We start from the raw sequence: 16,183 nt of genomic DNA on the forward strand, positions 1-16,183 counted from the left end.
AGTATACTCGCTGGCCATTCTGTAGATGTACAGCTAGATGGATAACAGTTGGATGCCGTTCATGGAGTGGAAAGTTAAACAATCTCCAGGCTGCTTCATTGCTTCTAATGTAGCGTGCCATCTGGTAGCATGTCACCTCATCATTCTTGTTTACCTCCTGAAGGCCAAAAACAGCCATGTCTGACCCCTTGTTGACATAATTGCACACATACTTGATGGCTTTTACAGAATTACAAAACTCGGTATTGATGTGTGCTTTGGACATCTTTGACAGAAGGGGACAATGCGGCACGATCCACCTGTTGTCAACTTCAATTTCACGGACTAAACTTGCGTTGATAGTGGCTTTATGTCCTCCTTGACCCAGCTTGCGACGCCTGTAGCTTGGGTGTCCATCATGACCAGTCTCTGTTTGGCAATGAATTGCTTAGAGTAGCCTTTACTGCACTTTACATCAACCATGCAAGGAGAGTTCCTGTTGAGAGAGCTGCGTGGACTATGCATCATCCGAGTCCTGATGACTTCAAAAAGTTCAGGATCTTCTGTTTTGTCTGGAAGCTCGGCATTAATGATAGAATCAATCTGATTAGGATGAATTTTGTCTTTAAGCCAGATTAGGATGCGGGTATGCGGCAGGCCTCTTTTCTGCCATTCAACTGTGTACATGAGGCAAATAGTTTCACCAAACTATATATGTTATGTATATGAAACAGATCTGTTGACAACTGATAAATTAAATGAATTTTCTGTATAAAAATGTTTTTATCACACACACTCACATCTAACACAAATAGAAAGCCGCGAAGGCATAACTACAGATTTCTGCTCCCCCGACTTAGAATGATCATAACTTTCAGAAAAATGGATATTTTTTAATGGAATTTTCTACAAATATGTGTTATATCATGTATATTCCGAATATCCAAATTCTTTGGGGGAAATATTTTAGAGGAGGTGGAAAGGATTTTCGGAAAATTCACCGGGGACCACTTCAATTTGTCTTAACTTTCAGTAAAATGGATATTTTTTAATGAAATTGTCTACAAGTATACCTCGGACTATGTAGACTCCAAGCATATAGGATGTTTAAGGAAAACAATTGGGGGTTATTTTTGAGAACTGTTCCCCACTCGGGAGTGTTTCGGAACAAGTTGTCCATATTTGTTTCATTTTCTCCGTTTTGTGCATTTGTGCATCCGTATATAACATTTAACTCTAGCCGTAAAATTTCGGGAAGAAATTGAAAAGTAAAGGAGCCGGGCATATTCGTAGAAAGTTTAATTTTAAAATATCCATTTTTCTGAAAGTTATGATCATCGAAAGTCGTGGGGTAGGGGACAGAAATATGTAGTCATGCCGCCGGTGAAGAATATAAAAAATGAAAGTACCTTTAGAAATTATTTTTTATCTGAAATCGTCATAACTGAATACCAAATCTTAATAAGGCGACTTGTTCCAAAATGTCTGAAATATGTATTGGAAAATCAAGAAAAAGGTGCCTATCACCGTATGAATTTTTTTTTCTCGCATGAAAGTACCTTTTGAAATGCTTTACACACACACACACACACACACACACACACACACACACGCACGCACGCACGCACGCACGCGCGAACACACACACACACACACACACACACACACACACACACACACACACACACACATTTCATTTACCTTCAATGCTTGTTGCTTCAGTAGAAATCTACGGAAGCAGAAACGTACAAAACGGAGAAAATGAAACAAATATGGAGGATTTGTTATGAAACACCCCCGAGTGGGGAACAGTTCTCAAAACTAATCCCCAATTGCTTTCTCCAAAAATTCCTATATGCTCAGAGTGTACATAATCCGAAGTGTATTTATAGACAATTTCACTAAAAAATAGCCATTTTCCTGAAAGTTAAGATGAATTGAAGTGAACTCCGGTGAATTTTCCGACACATTTCCTGACGAGCAATGACTCAGAAACATGTTCCTGAATGCACACTGAGCTGGGTGGGGGTGCTTGTCTCCCCCTCGCAAATATAAAGACACAGGAAATGTGTGAAGGCCGACAGGAAGCGGTCCAGATTCCTAGGGCTAAATAGCAGCAGTATGATTCCCTTATTGAGACTGTCACATTGAGTTGACAGTATACAACTGCTTTATCGTAACACTGCTGCTTAATTCTCTCAGTGAGATTTATAATTAGATCATTTCTAACTTTTGTAATCGGTGAATGTGTTTTCACTAAAAATATTAATACTTTTATTTTTGAGAAAATTCCACTTACTTTGAAAACAATAAACTGGGTGTCTTCTGTTCACAATTCTAGTTTTGCTTTTGTCAATCACAATGGCATCTCCTGAGACACTAGTTTAGATAAATTTTTGGAAGGTGGGGATCGTTTTGTTGGTGAGAGAGTTCACTTGTAATGAAGATGTGTTCATTTTGGAGATCTTTTGCTATGAGTTGGAACATTCTTTTATTTATTTGTATTTATCTGTTAATGTAGGTAGTGTATGTGCATGTGTATTCAAGTGCACATGTGAGTATGTTAGTTTGCACAACAAATATAGTTGTAATTAAAATATATAGATGAAGATAAATATGGCTTGTAACTAAGAATGATAATTTATTTACGAGTACTGATAGGGAAAAATATGAGAGGTAGAACTGAAAGTGTGGATAAATTAGTTTTTACTCAAACATTTTTCATTTGGAACTTATCGAATGATGATTGCAGCTATTTTTGAGATGGAACGTAGCGAGAAGAAAATTGGAAGGCTTAAGAGAATTGTGTGTTCAAGAGGCCTGTGTGTTTGTGTTCAAAAGGCGCGCGCGTGTGTTCAAGAGGCCTCTATGTTTTCAAGAGGCCTGTGTGTGTGAGGAGAGAAGAGGGTGATGATGGTGAATCACTCACACTAATAGAATTGTTAGGGTTATTTTATATTTCTATAACTTACTGACCCTCCATCTCGTTTAATTTAAAGTGGCATCACAGTTTGAACCATTATTAGACGCTTGGAATTTCGTACGTGTCTTTATTCTCTTGGATTATTCAGGATTATTTGAATTCTGTTATATTCCGATATAAATACGTGCCTATTTATGTATTGGTATGAATGAGTGTAAAGATAAATAGATATGGAGATAGATATGCATGTATGTATGCATACATGCATGCAAATACGTATGTGTATTTTTATGTAAAGTGTATAAGTGTGTATATGACTGTGTTTGTTATACACTACTACAACTATCTATCTATCTATCTATCTATACATACATACATACATACATACATACATACATACATACATATATATATATATATATATATATATATATATATATATATATATATATATATATATATATATATAACGTGTACTGAATCCTATTTGGAGTTCGGTACGCTCACTGTTTGTATTTTGCATGTGTGTGGATGAGTAAGTGTTGAGTGTGTGAGTGAGTGAGTGTGTGTGTGTGCATATGTGTATGCGGGCGTGTGTATGTACTCACGCGCATGAGTGCATACGCACAAACGCGCGCTCATATTTACATGTATTCATATATTTCTTTCAGGTGACTCTTAAGTTTGTAACTAAAATTGTACATTTTGTCGCGATGACACTAACACAAAAGGCACTTGGATGCAAAGCAACTTTCAATGGTATGTATAAAAATAACTCTTTCGCAATGGTGTTCCATTCTTTTATTCAACAAATCGAATGCCGTAGGCATGTTTGTACGATGCCTTAGGCAAGTGCTTTCTCTCATAAGTTTAGGTTGATTAAAATAAGAGAAGGAATCATAATTATTATAATCTAAGTATATAAAAAGCCCTCTGAAAATAATTAGAATTGAGTTGGGGTTATGACTAATACCTTTTTGAAATATATAAATTAAACTAATGAATTTAAATATACCTACATGAAGGAAATATACGCATATTACCTTTGCGATAGCATTCAGGAACGCTTACAAATTTCGTTGACAGTTTGCCCCTTCAGACGGCGTAGAATGATTACCGTGAAGCCTAAAAGTAAATAAGTCGGCCACGATGTGTTGAATATAAAACAATCAAGATGTATATGGGTAACGGAGCAAGCGCATTTATATGCAACTGGAAAAAAAATCTTGTCCTACTAAAGAGTGAAAATTCTTCCAGAGTTCTCTTATGGCTAGGAAAGAAATAAAAAAACTCAATATGTAAGAACGATATATGGTGTAACCCAAAACACATAAATTTCACAAAGCACATCTGAATTTGTCTAACCAAAGTATTATACACACACATACACATACTCACGCCTACATACACACACACACATACACACGTGTATACATACGTATTCAATATATATTTTTAATCTTCAACTTCCTACCACAATAATTATGAATTCTTTGTTTCTCCTCTCCTCTTTCTCTCTCTCTTTATATATATATATATATATATATATATATATATATAATACAGTTCTATATTTAAGAGATGAGAAATTATGTACATTATTTACACTATTTACATTATTTACATTCGACGGATATTTGTCCTCATCTTGTTTGTTGTTAACACAACGTTTCGGCTGATATACCCTCCAACCTTCAGGTGTTTTGGGGAAATTTCGAACCTGGATTCTCATTCCTAAGGTATTTTTGATGTTATTATTATTATTAATATTCTTGGAATCGAACTCGGAATCTTGGGGTTAGTAGCCCGCGCTCTTAACCACTACGCCATATGCCCGTGGGCAATTATGGAGCGAATTTCAGGATTTATAAATCTAATATTTTTCTATCCTTCCTTAATACCGGTTCCTATATGCTGCTCATATCTGCACTCGGTCTGCTTAGGAGCTTGTTGTGTCCTAGCATATGGGCAGCTTCTTTTAGTTTTCGTATTTTTCAGTGGTGTTCTCTGTCTATTATTTTAACTTCATCCCACAGGGGGAGGTGACCTCCATTTTTCCATACATGATCAGCTATACCCGATTTATCAATATCTTCTCGTGTCACAGCTTTGCGATGTTCGTCTACTCTTATTTGTATCGCCTTTGTATAACCTACCACAGCTGCATGGGATTGAGTACACGCAGTCTTTGGTCGTATTCTCTTCCATTGGTGGTTTTACTTGAAGGAGATATTTGCGAAGTGTTGTATTACTCTTGAATACTGTGCTGATGTCATATGGGCCGCATATCTTTTGTATCTTTTCGGAGAGGCCTTTCACATAGGGTAGACAGACTGTGGACAGTTTATTGGCCTCATCCTCTCTTTTCTTCATAATTAGAGCAGATAGTATACTTTCAGGGTAGTTGTTGCTTAACAGATCGTTATTGAGCTTGATCATTTCTTCGTGGTGTGTATCGCGATCGCTACTTATATTCTTTGCCTGATGTTTTAGGCACTGAGCAATCCCTCTCTTTACACTGTATGGATGGTGGGAATTGAAGTTGAGGTATCGTCCAGTAAAAGTCGGCTTGCGGTATACGGATGTCATGAATCCATACTTGGTGCGTGTTATAAATACGTCCAGGAATGCCAGCCTGTCTTTATACTTTTCCATTGTGTATGGATGGCTTTATTGAGTTCACATGATCTAACAACACTTGGACATCTTCTTGGTGGGATCCGCAAGAAGATAAATATGTGGATACTAAATATACATAAATAGATTCCTATAGACACCTGTAAAATATACACAACAAATATATATACACTCTTAAGAAAAAGAGCGGTGTATTAAATATATGCAAACAAGAAAATAATCTGAAGAAAGGGTGTTATGTATCCATAAACGAGCGCAGTTTGTGATGCTAGGAAATATAAAGATAAATGAATAAAATAAATTAAAGTAGAATATTAGTTCATTAAATAAATTAAATCAAAATATATTATATTAAGTAACATTATTCAGTGGAATGTACCTGTAATAGCGCCAAGGAATTCCTTCTGACAAAGTCCATAAGAGGAACGTTATCTATTCATAATCCATCCCTCCGTTCAAAATCACCACCTGATGCTTGGATGGACTTACTGGGGCTCATTCTGTTGAAAGCATTTGGGTCAGGCTCGAGATAGATTTAGTCTTACAATCTAAAGTGGCCCTAGTTAGGTTTTCGAGCAACCACTTCCTGCTCTAAGCCACTAAACAATTATACAAACTCTGCATACTCATAGGTGTCCTTGTGAGAATAGATTTTGAGCTCTTGCTGGCATCCAGTCATATATGATATCTCTTTAGTTAATTGATTACCACTTATTCTCCCTTCTATTAATTACAACTGTTTTATTGTCATTGGTTATCTGTATTGCTATTTAATTTCAGATTATAATTGGCTGTTATTGGTTAAATCTAACGCCAGTTCAGAATTCCCGGTCAATAACCTTACGCTTATAATAAATAAAAAAGAAGTTCATAAAGTGTCGGGAATCAGGTCCGGTTTCACAGATATTTTCCTCGTACCTGGCTTGCTATGTAAACAGATAAGTAGTTTTTACATGGCGGCACCCAATAGTTTGAAACTGAATGTAGATGAGGTAACTATACATCGTCAACACTATTTTCACAATATTCCCTTTTCCTAATGTACAATATTTCAGTTAAAAATTAAAATAACGAATTACTATTTAATTACGAATTATTTTTCTCTTTTTACAAGTGATAGGAATGATAGCAGCTGTCGTTATTGTCGTTATACAGCCAGAGGCACGACCCACAGATCCCGCATTTTTTTTTATCCCGCGTACCAACGATTCTGTCAGCTTGCTACCTTACATAACAAATGAAATATAATGTTTAGGTTATCACATATTACATTTCACCCTTTTTACCTACTTTCATATATTTCAGAACGTTTGTTGTTTCCATAGGTCACAGATCACACACTACAGATCATATATGTTATATTTAGCAAGTTTAGCATATATATTTTCACAACATTGCGATATTTCATATATTATAAATCACACTTTACCTGTTTTATTTAAATCTATGTAATTCTGTATAATTCAGGTGATAGCGTTCAGTGATGCGTGCAACATGTCATACACATTCGTGCATGGCGAAATCCTCACAGAACAACTCTATGTCATTCACAATAAAGGTAAGAGAGAAAAAAAATAAAAACATCATAAATGATTTCTTGTGTCAGCAGGTAATCTCCATCACGTATATAAATGACAGGAAACGAGAATTTATGAGCTTGCTTTTCCTAAGACTACTTGTTTTTTCCTTTATCTTTTACTTGTTCCAGGCATTGGACTGCAGCCATGCCAGGCCACATCTTGAAGTTCCTAGTTGAAAAAATCGACCTCAATGTTTATTTTTAATGTCTGGTGTGGATGCGCAATGGTCCAGTGGTTAGGGCAGCGGACTCACGGTCAAGAGATCGCGGTTTCGATTTCCAGACCGGGCGTTGTGAGTGTTTATTGGGCGAAAACACTTGGCGAGCTGGCAGAGTCGTTAGCACGTCGGGCAAAACGCTTACAGAATTTTATCTTTCCAGGTCGAGCCGTTGCTGTTCCGCATCGTGAAGTCTCGGCTCTTGTATTACGGACGTTTGCTCAGAATATCGCAGGAAAGTATCGCAGGCAAATCCTTCAAACCGAATCATACAGCAGGAGACGTAGGGATGGGATAGAGCAAGAACAAGATGGTTGGATAATATCCATAGTCTTATTTAGTCACACTTTGCAATCCAACCAGAAAGTACAATGACAGTTGCTTCTGGTGGGATCCTATGCAGGAGACGTCTGAGGACTCTACGCCCCACGACCCTCCCAGGAATGGTAGATGGAGAGGATAGAGTTGTCATCCTTGTCTGCTTTATGCAGGTGTAGGCATTCATTCAATGTATCATTGCAGAGCAGCGTTTATAAATTAAAGACTTGATTAATTAAAATCTAGCTCGCTACACTGTGTTGGTGTTGACTACATTATCTCCTCTCCAATTAGATTAGCAACAATTTTTTAGAAATAGCAACCAAACAGAATCGGAAAAAAGATTCGCAACATTACTCACCGAGAACTTATGATCTTAATACGAAATATTTACTTCATTTACTTGTTGTTGTTACTGCTGGTGTTGCTGTTGCTGCTTTTGCTGTTGTTGTTGTTGTTGTTATGTACTTCTTAGTCGGCTCTGACCGAGCGAACTCATGATCAAAAGTCATATCAGCCATAGCCATCACCCTACATTTTCAACAAAAGTTCACTTTAGACTGCTTTATGTAATGTGTCCTTTATTAAGACAGCAGGATGTGGTTTGAAGGAGATCAGGGAGATATTTCTGCCAAGTTGAGAAACAACATAAAATTCGCCCCACACATATGATAGTTATCACGCACAGTGTGGTACTTATCACACGTAATATGGTATTTGTTACACACAGTATGATGTTCATCGTACCTAATTTGGTATTTATCACACACAAGATGTATTTATTACACTAATAAAGGATAAATAGAGTTGTATTTTCTGATAAATTTCAAATCTGTTGCCTTGTTAAACACCACCAACTGACACTTGGGTAACTTTAGTGGAATACACTCAAGTTTGAAGATAACTCTCTTTTTTCCTCCCACCAGACTGAAAAAACAAACAAATAGACTTTTATTTTCTAATTCATAAAATTATTTCACACCTATTGTATCCCACTTCATCTGTATTATGTCAACCATTTGTCTATGATGTCAAGTTTTTTTTTCTTAGAACTGAAAATATTTGGTTCTCTTTCGAAATGGTTTTTGCTCTGCTAGTAGATCTTTGATTTCATTTTCTACGGCTAAGTGAGGCCAAAAAGCTTCTATGGATTCTATCCACCAGCTAAATCTATCAAATGATACATTCATACATGCAATACATGCAGACATGCGTGCACACATGCATATATATACTAACATTCATAATACATACATATACATGGTCAACTCTCTGAACTTCTGTTTGGCACCTTAATTTATATGAAACAACATATCTTCATTCTCACTGAAGCAAATTTCGGGCTTCCATACATCGTATGCACAAACAAAAAAAAATTGTATGTATAACTGGAGTTGAATCGTTGACTTTCTTTATTTGATTTGCTGTGTATAATGCATAGCATGCATATTAATGCAAACATGTAAGCATAATTCTATTCCACACTGAAATTATGATACATGAAGAAGGCTACAAAACGGCCGTAATCCTTGGGATATCATACGGCTAAATAGTTATATCACACACACGCACACGCACGCACACACACACACACACACACACACACACACACACACACACACACACACACACACACACACATCTATGTGTGTATGTTTGTGCGTGCATGTATGTTTGTGTGTGTGTGTGTATGTGTGTATGTATGTATATATATATATGTATGTATGTGTGTGTGTATGTATATATATATATATATATTAGATAGATAGAAAGAAAGATAGATAGATAGACAGATAGATAGATAGAGTCTTAAACTAATACACACATCTATACGTATACATACATATGCATTCATATATACACGCATGCGTGGACACATACTTGTATACATGCATTCGTACACATTCAGACTTCATATACAAACATATACATACATATATGCATACACACATTCATATACATACACATACATACATACCTAATACATGCATACATACGTACATACATACATACATACATACATACATACATACCTAACACATACATACATACATACATACCTAATACATGCATACATACATACATACATACATAATACATACATGCATATATACATACATACAAAAATACCCTGTTGTTGATGTTGAAATTCCAATGAAGGAACCTTGGAAATAGGTTAGAAACCGGTTCTTTCTCTATTGACAAGAAATCTTGAAATAAACTGAATAAGGACATACAAACATGTACTGTCATATTCATGCATAGATACATAAAACTCATGACCGAGTATGAACACTTCTTAAACAAACTTATTTCATTCTAAAAAACAGAAACACTACGTTTGGTTTCGTCATCGCAGAGGATTCTCTTAAGGCTCTTAAAGTCAGTAAGGGACCTTCAAGTCATTTAATATTGTTTTTCATTAGCAGCCTCACTATGTAGATGTTGGAATTTATAATGTCGAGTGAGTCCTTTGACTGATCTACACACATTGTGTACACACAAGGTGCACAAGAAATCATACTGGGGATGTTCCTGTGATTACATCTGAGGCTGAATAGACCTACTTTTGAGAAGCAGATACGACAGGGTTCACGTCTTTCCTATAGTTACCAGCACATATCAACTCAATGTATGCATCTCTGTTTCTCTCAAATTCTCTAGTATACATAGCAATCAGATTCCTCCCTATTTGATGCAAGATCTTCCCAGGTGTTAGAATTGATATTGAACTTCTTAAGTGTGTCTCTGAGGTTCGCTTTGAAACGCTTGCGTAGCTTGCACTGGAGATGTTTTTCTTGTCCCAGTTCTTCATACAGCACCTGTTTTGGCATACGAGTGTCCTCTAAGTGGACAAGATGACCAGACTAAGTTCTTTCATAATCATTTCGTCAACTCCAGTGTTCTCGTATCAGGCACATGAGATCTTCAGAATATTACGCAAGCATCACTGGTAGAATCGCTCCAGACGTTGGATATACTTGCGATAGTTTGTCCAGGTTTCACATCACACAACAGCTCTGAATAGATCAAGTTTGTTGCTGTTTTGATGTCTGATCGTGAGCCGAGCTTGATTCAAGCTTTCCAAATGCATCACAGGCCTTAGAAAGTCTATAACGACATCGTTGTCAAGGGAATTAAGTCTAGAAAGTGTGCAACCAAGGTAGACAAACGTACCCACGACTTTTAACTCTTTACCCTTGACATATATCATCGACTGTTGGCTATATATGGCTTACCTAGTTGTAGTTGTGATGTTAGTTTTAGCATAACTATGGTCTTCTTAAGACTAATTGTAAGTGCAAACTCATCATAAGCTGTAAATCTTCCTCAGTATGGTAATAGATGTAGATATTAGCATCGTTATGCGCAAAGGCTTGCAAGATAATAATAACATAGAAGTCAAGAGACACCTTGTTTAGCACCAAATTCAACTGAGACAGGTTGTAATAGTTCACGATTGACACAAACCCATGCTTTCATGTTGCCATGAAGAATTCGAATACCCGGTGAACTTTTCCGGACACTTCAGCTTGAAACGGACACCCCAAAGAGTTGGCCTATGTACAGTGTCAAAGATCTTGGTATAGATCAAGTTGTTGCTCTTTGCACTTCACTTGAAACTGACGGGCTGTATAGATAAATGTATGACTCAGGAAGAATGTCTGGTGCAACATACTCCAGCAACCAATCAAGACGTATCTTTGCAAGGATTTTGCCAACAATTGACAACAGGGAGATCCCGTAATAGTTATTAAATATGCATACACAGAATATAGCTTTATATATAGAAATATAACAGATAAGAAACGGGTTCAGATATACATCCAGGTCAGACTGTAATGTTGCACAAGCCAATATTCGATCTGCTAGAAACAGTACACCTTAGCAAAGGAAGGAAATACAATATAGTAGTAGATATACATAACAGACGAGAAAGGCACAACTGCCTATAAATCTGTTCGATCAGATCTGATCTGGAACTTGCAAAGAAATAGCAACAACAACAACAACCACAGCAGCAGCAACAACAGCATCCAAAAACAAAACAGAGTAGTAACAACATTTACAACAACTACAGCAATAGCCAAAAGAAAACAAAAGCAACAACAACCATAAGCTAACAGTAACAACAGTACTCAACAATAACATCAGCAGCAGCAGCAGTAGCAGTAGCAGTAGCAGCAAAAACAACAACAGCAAAAATAGCAGTTGTTTATTCTAATTCTATTTTATTCATTACAGCTGAAAACCCCGTATCAGTAAAAACAATAACTGGATCCATTGGGATAGACGATGGTGTGGTGCTGAGATTCTCTGGAGCCTTTTGTGCGCTGAACGTTACACTGGACACGGCCGACGATGACTTTCGACCAAACTCTGCAGATTACTTTAATTCTACAATTCCTGACTGCGGCCCTTTGAAATGTATTAAAGTTTTAAAATTTGGCACAAATTCAAATGCGACCTTAAGCAACGTAAGTATGTTGCTTGTGTAGCGGTACGGACAGAACGTATGTGTGTGTATGAATATGTATGTATGTATGTATGTATGTATGTATGTATGTATGAATATGTATGTATGTATGTATGTATGTATTTGTATGTATGTATGTATGTATGTATGTATGTATGTGTATTCTTTTACTCTTTTGCTTGTTTCAGTCATTTAACTGCGGCCATACTGGAGCACCGCCTTAAAGGGTTTTAAGCAAAGAAATCGATCCCAAGACTTATTCCTCGTAAGCTTAGTATAATTTTATCGGTCTCTTTTCCTGAACCACTAAGTTACGGGAATGTAAACACACCAGCATCGGTTGTCAAGTGATGGTGGGGGACAAACACAGACATATACATAAACACACACAAACACACACACACACACACACACATACATACATACATACATACATACATACATACGTGCATACATATATATATATATGTGTGTGTGTGTGCGTGTGTGTGTGTGTGTGTGTGTACGACGGGCTTCTTTCAGTTTCCGCCTACCAAGGCTTTGGTCGGTATGTATGTTTTTATTTAGTTTTATTTCAACACTTACAACAACTACAGCCAAATGAAATAAAAAACAACAACAACCATAAGCTAACAGTAACAACAGTACTCAACAATAACATCATCAGCAGCAGCAGCAGCAGAAGCAGCAGATCCAAGATCCAAGAACCCTTCATTGTGATTTTAAATAAATAACAAGGCATTTGTGCATGTGTACAATACCTGGAGTTAGTGCATGTGTTGATTCGCATGCTTTGTTTTATGCATCTATTCTCACACATTATATAATTGCATGTTGAGACTTGTGAATATGTATTTTAATGCCAAACTTTTGGAAGTTTTACATATTTTGACAGTTCCATTAATGGCTTGTATCTGTAATCTTCTAATCAGCTTTCCCCTTTTTGGTTTTGAGAAACCTAATTCCTCAAAATTGGTGCTGTGGCAATTTTTGACATATCCTAGCGCTCCAATAATTACGGGTATAAATCTGAACTTGTAATCGAGGTGGAGTAGCTGTAAGTTTCTTAGTAGTTCAGTGTTGGTGTTTTCTTTTCTGCTTATCTTTAGCTTTATGTTGATTTTTGCTGGGCAACTGACTTGCACTATTGTACATGGTTTCTCTTCTCTGTTCAAAATCCTTATGTCTGGTACGTTATGATAGCATTTTATCGAGGTTTTCACAGGGACATTTCACCAGTATGTATGTATGTATGTATGTATGTATGTATATACGTATGTATGCATGTGTGTGTATATATATATGTGTGTGTGTGTGTGTGTATGTTCTATTTCTATTTTTAATTTAAAGTTAATTTTGACCAGTTACCTCCTTGGTGACAAGGTCGCGAAGGAAGACATCCTGTTTTGTTCATCATCCCTTAAATCTTAATAAGGTTTTGCAGATTTTTATAATCCCATATCGTGATCATTTGTAGTGTATGTATTAAGGAATTGTGTTCTCTGCCCAAGAACCCAAGTCCAGCTATATTTTGCTCCAGGCGGGTTGGCATGTGACCTGTTGCTTCAATTACAATAAGCATGAATCTGAAAGTGTATGATGGGGTACTGGATCTGCACACTCCTTATCAATGGTCCATAGATGTCCTCTTTCTCCTGTATATTTTACTAACCACATTGGTATCCAAAGGACAGCAAAGCTTATCTTTTCGTTCTCGTCACATACAGCATCTTGTCGGTTTCTTTTAGCTTGGCGCCTTTTTTAATTTGAAGATCCACCAATATTCTTTTCATCCATCGGTCCCAATATAGTTAGCTTCGTCTATTTAATCTATTGGTATTATTTACATTATTTGCATTTGACGGATATTTGTCCTCATCTTGTTTGTTGTTAACACAACGTTTCGGCTGATATACCCTCCAGCCTTCGTCAGGTGTCTTGGGGAAATTTCGAACCTGGGTTCTCATTCCTAACGATGTTACTATTATTATATTATTATTATTATTATTATTATTATTATTATTAATCAGGTCGCTGCCGTGAATCAAACTCAGAATCTTGGGGCTAGTAGCCCGCGCTCTTAACCACTACGTCATATGCCCGTGGGCAATTATGGAGTGAATTTTCGGGCTTATAAATCTAATATTTTCCTATCCTTCCTTAATACCGGTTCCCACATGCTGTTCATATCTGCACTCGGTCTGCTTAGGAGGTTGTTGTGTCCTAGCATATGTGCTGCTTCTTTTAGTTTTCGTATTTTCCAGTGTTGTTCCCTGTCTATTATTTTAACTTCATCCCACAGGGAGAGGTGGTCTTCATTTTGCCATACATGATCAGCTATACCCGATTTATCAATATCTCCTCGTGTCACAGCTTTGCGATGTTCTTCTACACTTATTTTGAGGGGGCGACATGTTTCGCCTTTGTATAACCTACCACAGCTGCATGGGATGGAGTACACGCAGTTTTTCGTCATATTCTCTTCTGTTGGTGGTTTTACCCGAAGGAGATATTTACGAAGTGTTGTATTGCTCTTGAATACTGCCCTGATGTCATATGGGCCGCATATCTTTTGTATCTTTTCGGAGAGGCTTTTCACATAGGGTAGACAGACTGTAGACAGTTTATTGGTTTCATCCTCTCTTTTCTTCATAATTGGAGTAGATAGTATGTTCTTGGGGTAGTTGTTTCTTAATAGATTGTTACTGAGCTTGATCATTTCCTCGTGGTGGGTATCACGATCGCTACTTATATTCTTTGCTCGATGTTTTAGGCACTGAGCAATTCCTCTCTTTACACTGTATGGATGGTGAGAATTGAAGTTAAGGTATCGTCCAGTGAAGGTTGGCTTGCGATATACGGATGTCCTGAATCCATACTCGGTGCGTGTTATTAATACGTCCAGGAATGCCAGCTGATTGTTCTGTTCCTTTTCCATGCTGAACTGTATGGATGGATTTATTGAGTTCACATGATCTAACATATAAGTAGCGATCGTGATACGTTGTGTTAACAACAAACAAGATGAGGACAAATATCCGTCAAATGTAAATAATGTAAGTAATGTAAATAATTCCTCATCTCTTAAATATAGAACTGTTTCATCTATCGTTCTCTTTTTTGCTAACCTGTTCTAGACTGTTCTGGCCACCACATCGTGCCTCATGTGAAGGTAATATCAGGAAGAAATTCTCTTGCAGTTAACAATAATATGGTTGATATCTTCAATCTTGGTCTTGCACAGTTTACATTTGTTGTTTGTCAATGTTTTCTGCCCTTTATGCTGTAGGTACTTTGTGGGGATCTCTTGTTCTTGAATTGCATGGAGGTAGCCTTCAAAATAGGATGTCTTAAACTTATGAACTCCATGTCAAGCTTTTTACATGATCAATCCCTTCTATAGTTTGTGTTTTTGTACCAAGCACTCATGTACTATCTTCTCACTGAACTGGTCCATTTTTTAAATTTTGTTCTTCTGAAAATTAGATTTTACCAGTGGTCCTTGGGGAAAGATCTGTGTCAGCTCTTATTTCATATCTCTAGTTCACTAGCTATCCTAATTGTTGATTTCATTGTCACAAACTTGGGCAAGACAGTTATTGGTCTCTCATCTGCAACAGATGTTGTTTCATGGTCACAGTACGTGCTTTATACGTAGTCAATACAGATTTGAGACCACGGCTCACCATCCTTGCGTAGGAAGTATAGCCTGACTATGTCTCCATTGCTGTTGAAGTTTCCTGTAACACTGAGCAGCTTGCGAATTCGAACATCTATCTCATTGAATTCTTGTATTGGACAGTTCAGAAGATCAAATATAGGAGTACAGATAGGCACTGGTATTATAGGCAATGTATTTGCCATAAGCATAGAGTTCAAATGACCATATTTTTTTTACCCTTCTGAGGTATTTACTCTTTGTCCTCTCCTTATTGATTGGTTCATCATAGCTAAGATTTTCAACCTGCCCGAGATATTTATAGCTTTTCCCAGAGAGTGGAGGCTTTATTTCTAGGTTGTTTATGTTTAGTGTCTTTGATGAGTGCAAAACA

The 16,183-nt window shown here is 36.9% G+C and overlaps 1 protein-coding gene across 1 annotated transcript in view; it reads left to right on the top strand.

Annotated features, from left to right (window-relative positions):
• LOC106876261 (uncharacterized) overlaps nt 1-16,183 on the top strand; it is a 98,762-nt gene that overhangs the window by 41,348 nt on the left and 41,231 nt on the right. The window contains exons 7-10 of the mRNA XM_014924751.3: nt 3,574-3,661; nt 6,320-6,531; nt 7,007-7,097; nt 11,900-12,132. Coding sequence (XP_014780237.1) covers nt 3,574-3,661; nt 6,320-6,531; nt 7,007-7,097; nt 11,900-12,132 — 624 coding nt within the window. The remainder of the gene's footprint in view (nt 1-3,573; nt 3,662-6,319; nt 6,532-7,006; nt 7,098-11,899; nt 12,133-16,183) is intronic.

The sequence above is a fragment of the Octopus bimaculoides genome, chromosome 14, assembly GCF_046866305.1.
Source record: "Octopus bimaculoides isolate indiv1 chromosome 14, ASM4686630v1, whole genome shotgun sequence".
Lineage (NCBI taxonomy): Eukaryota > Metazoa > Mollusca > Cephalopoda > Octopoda > Octopodidae > Octopus > Octopus bimaculoides.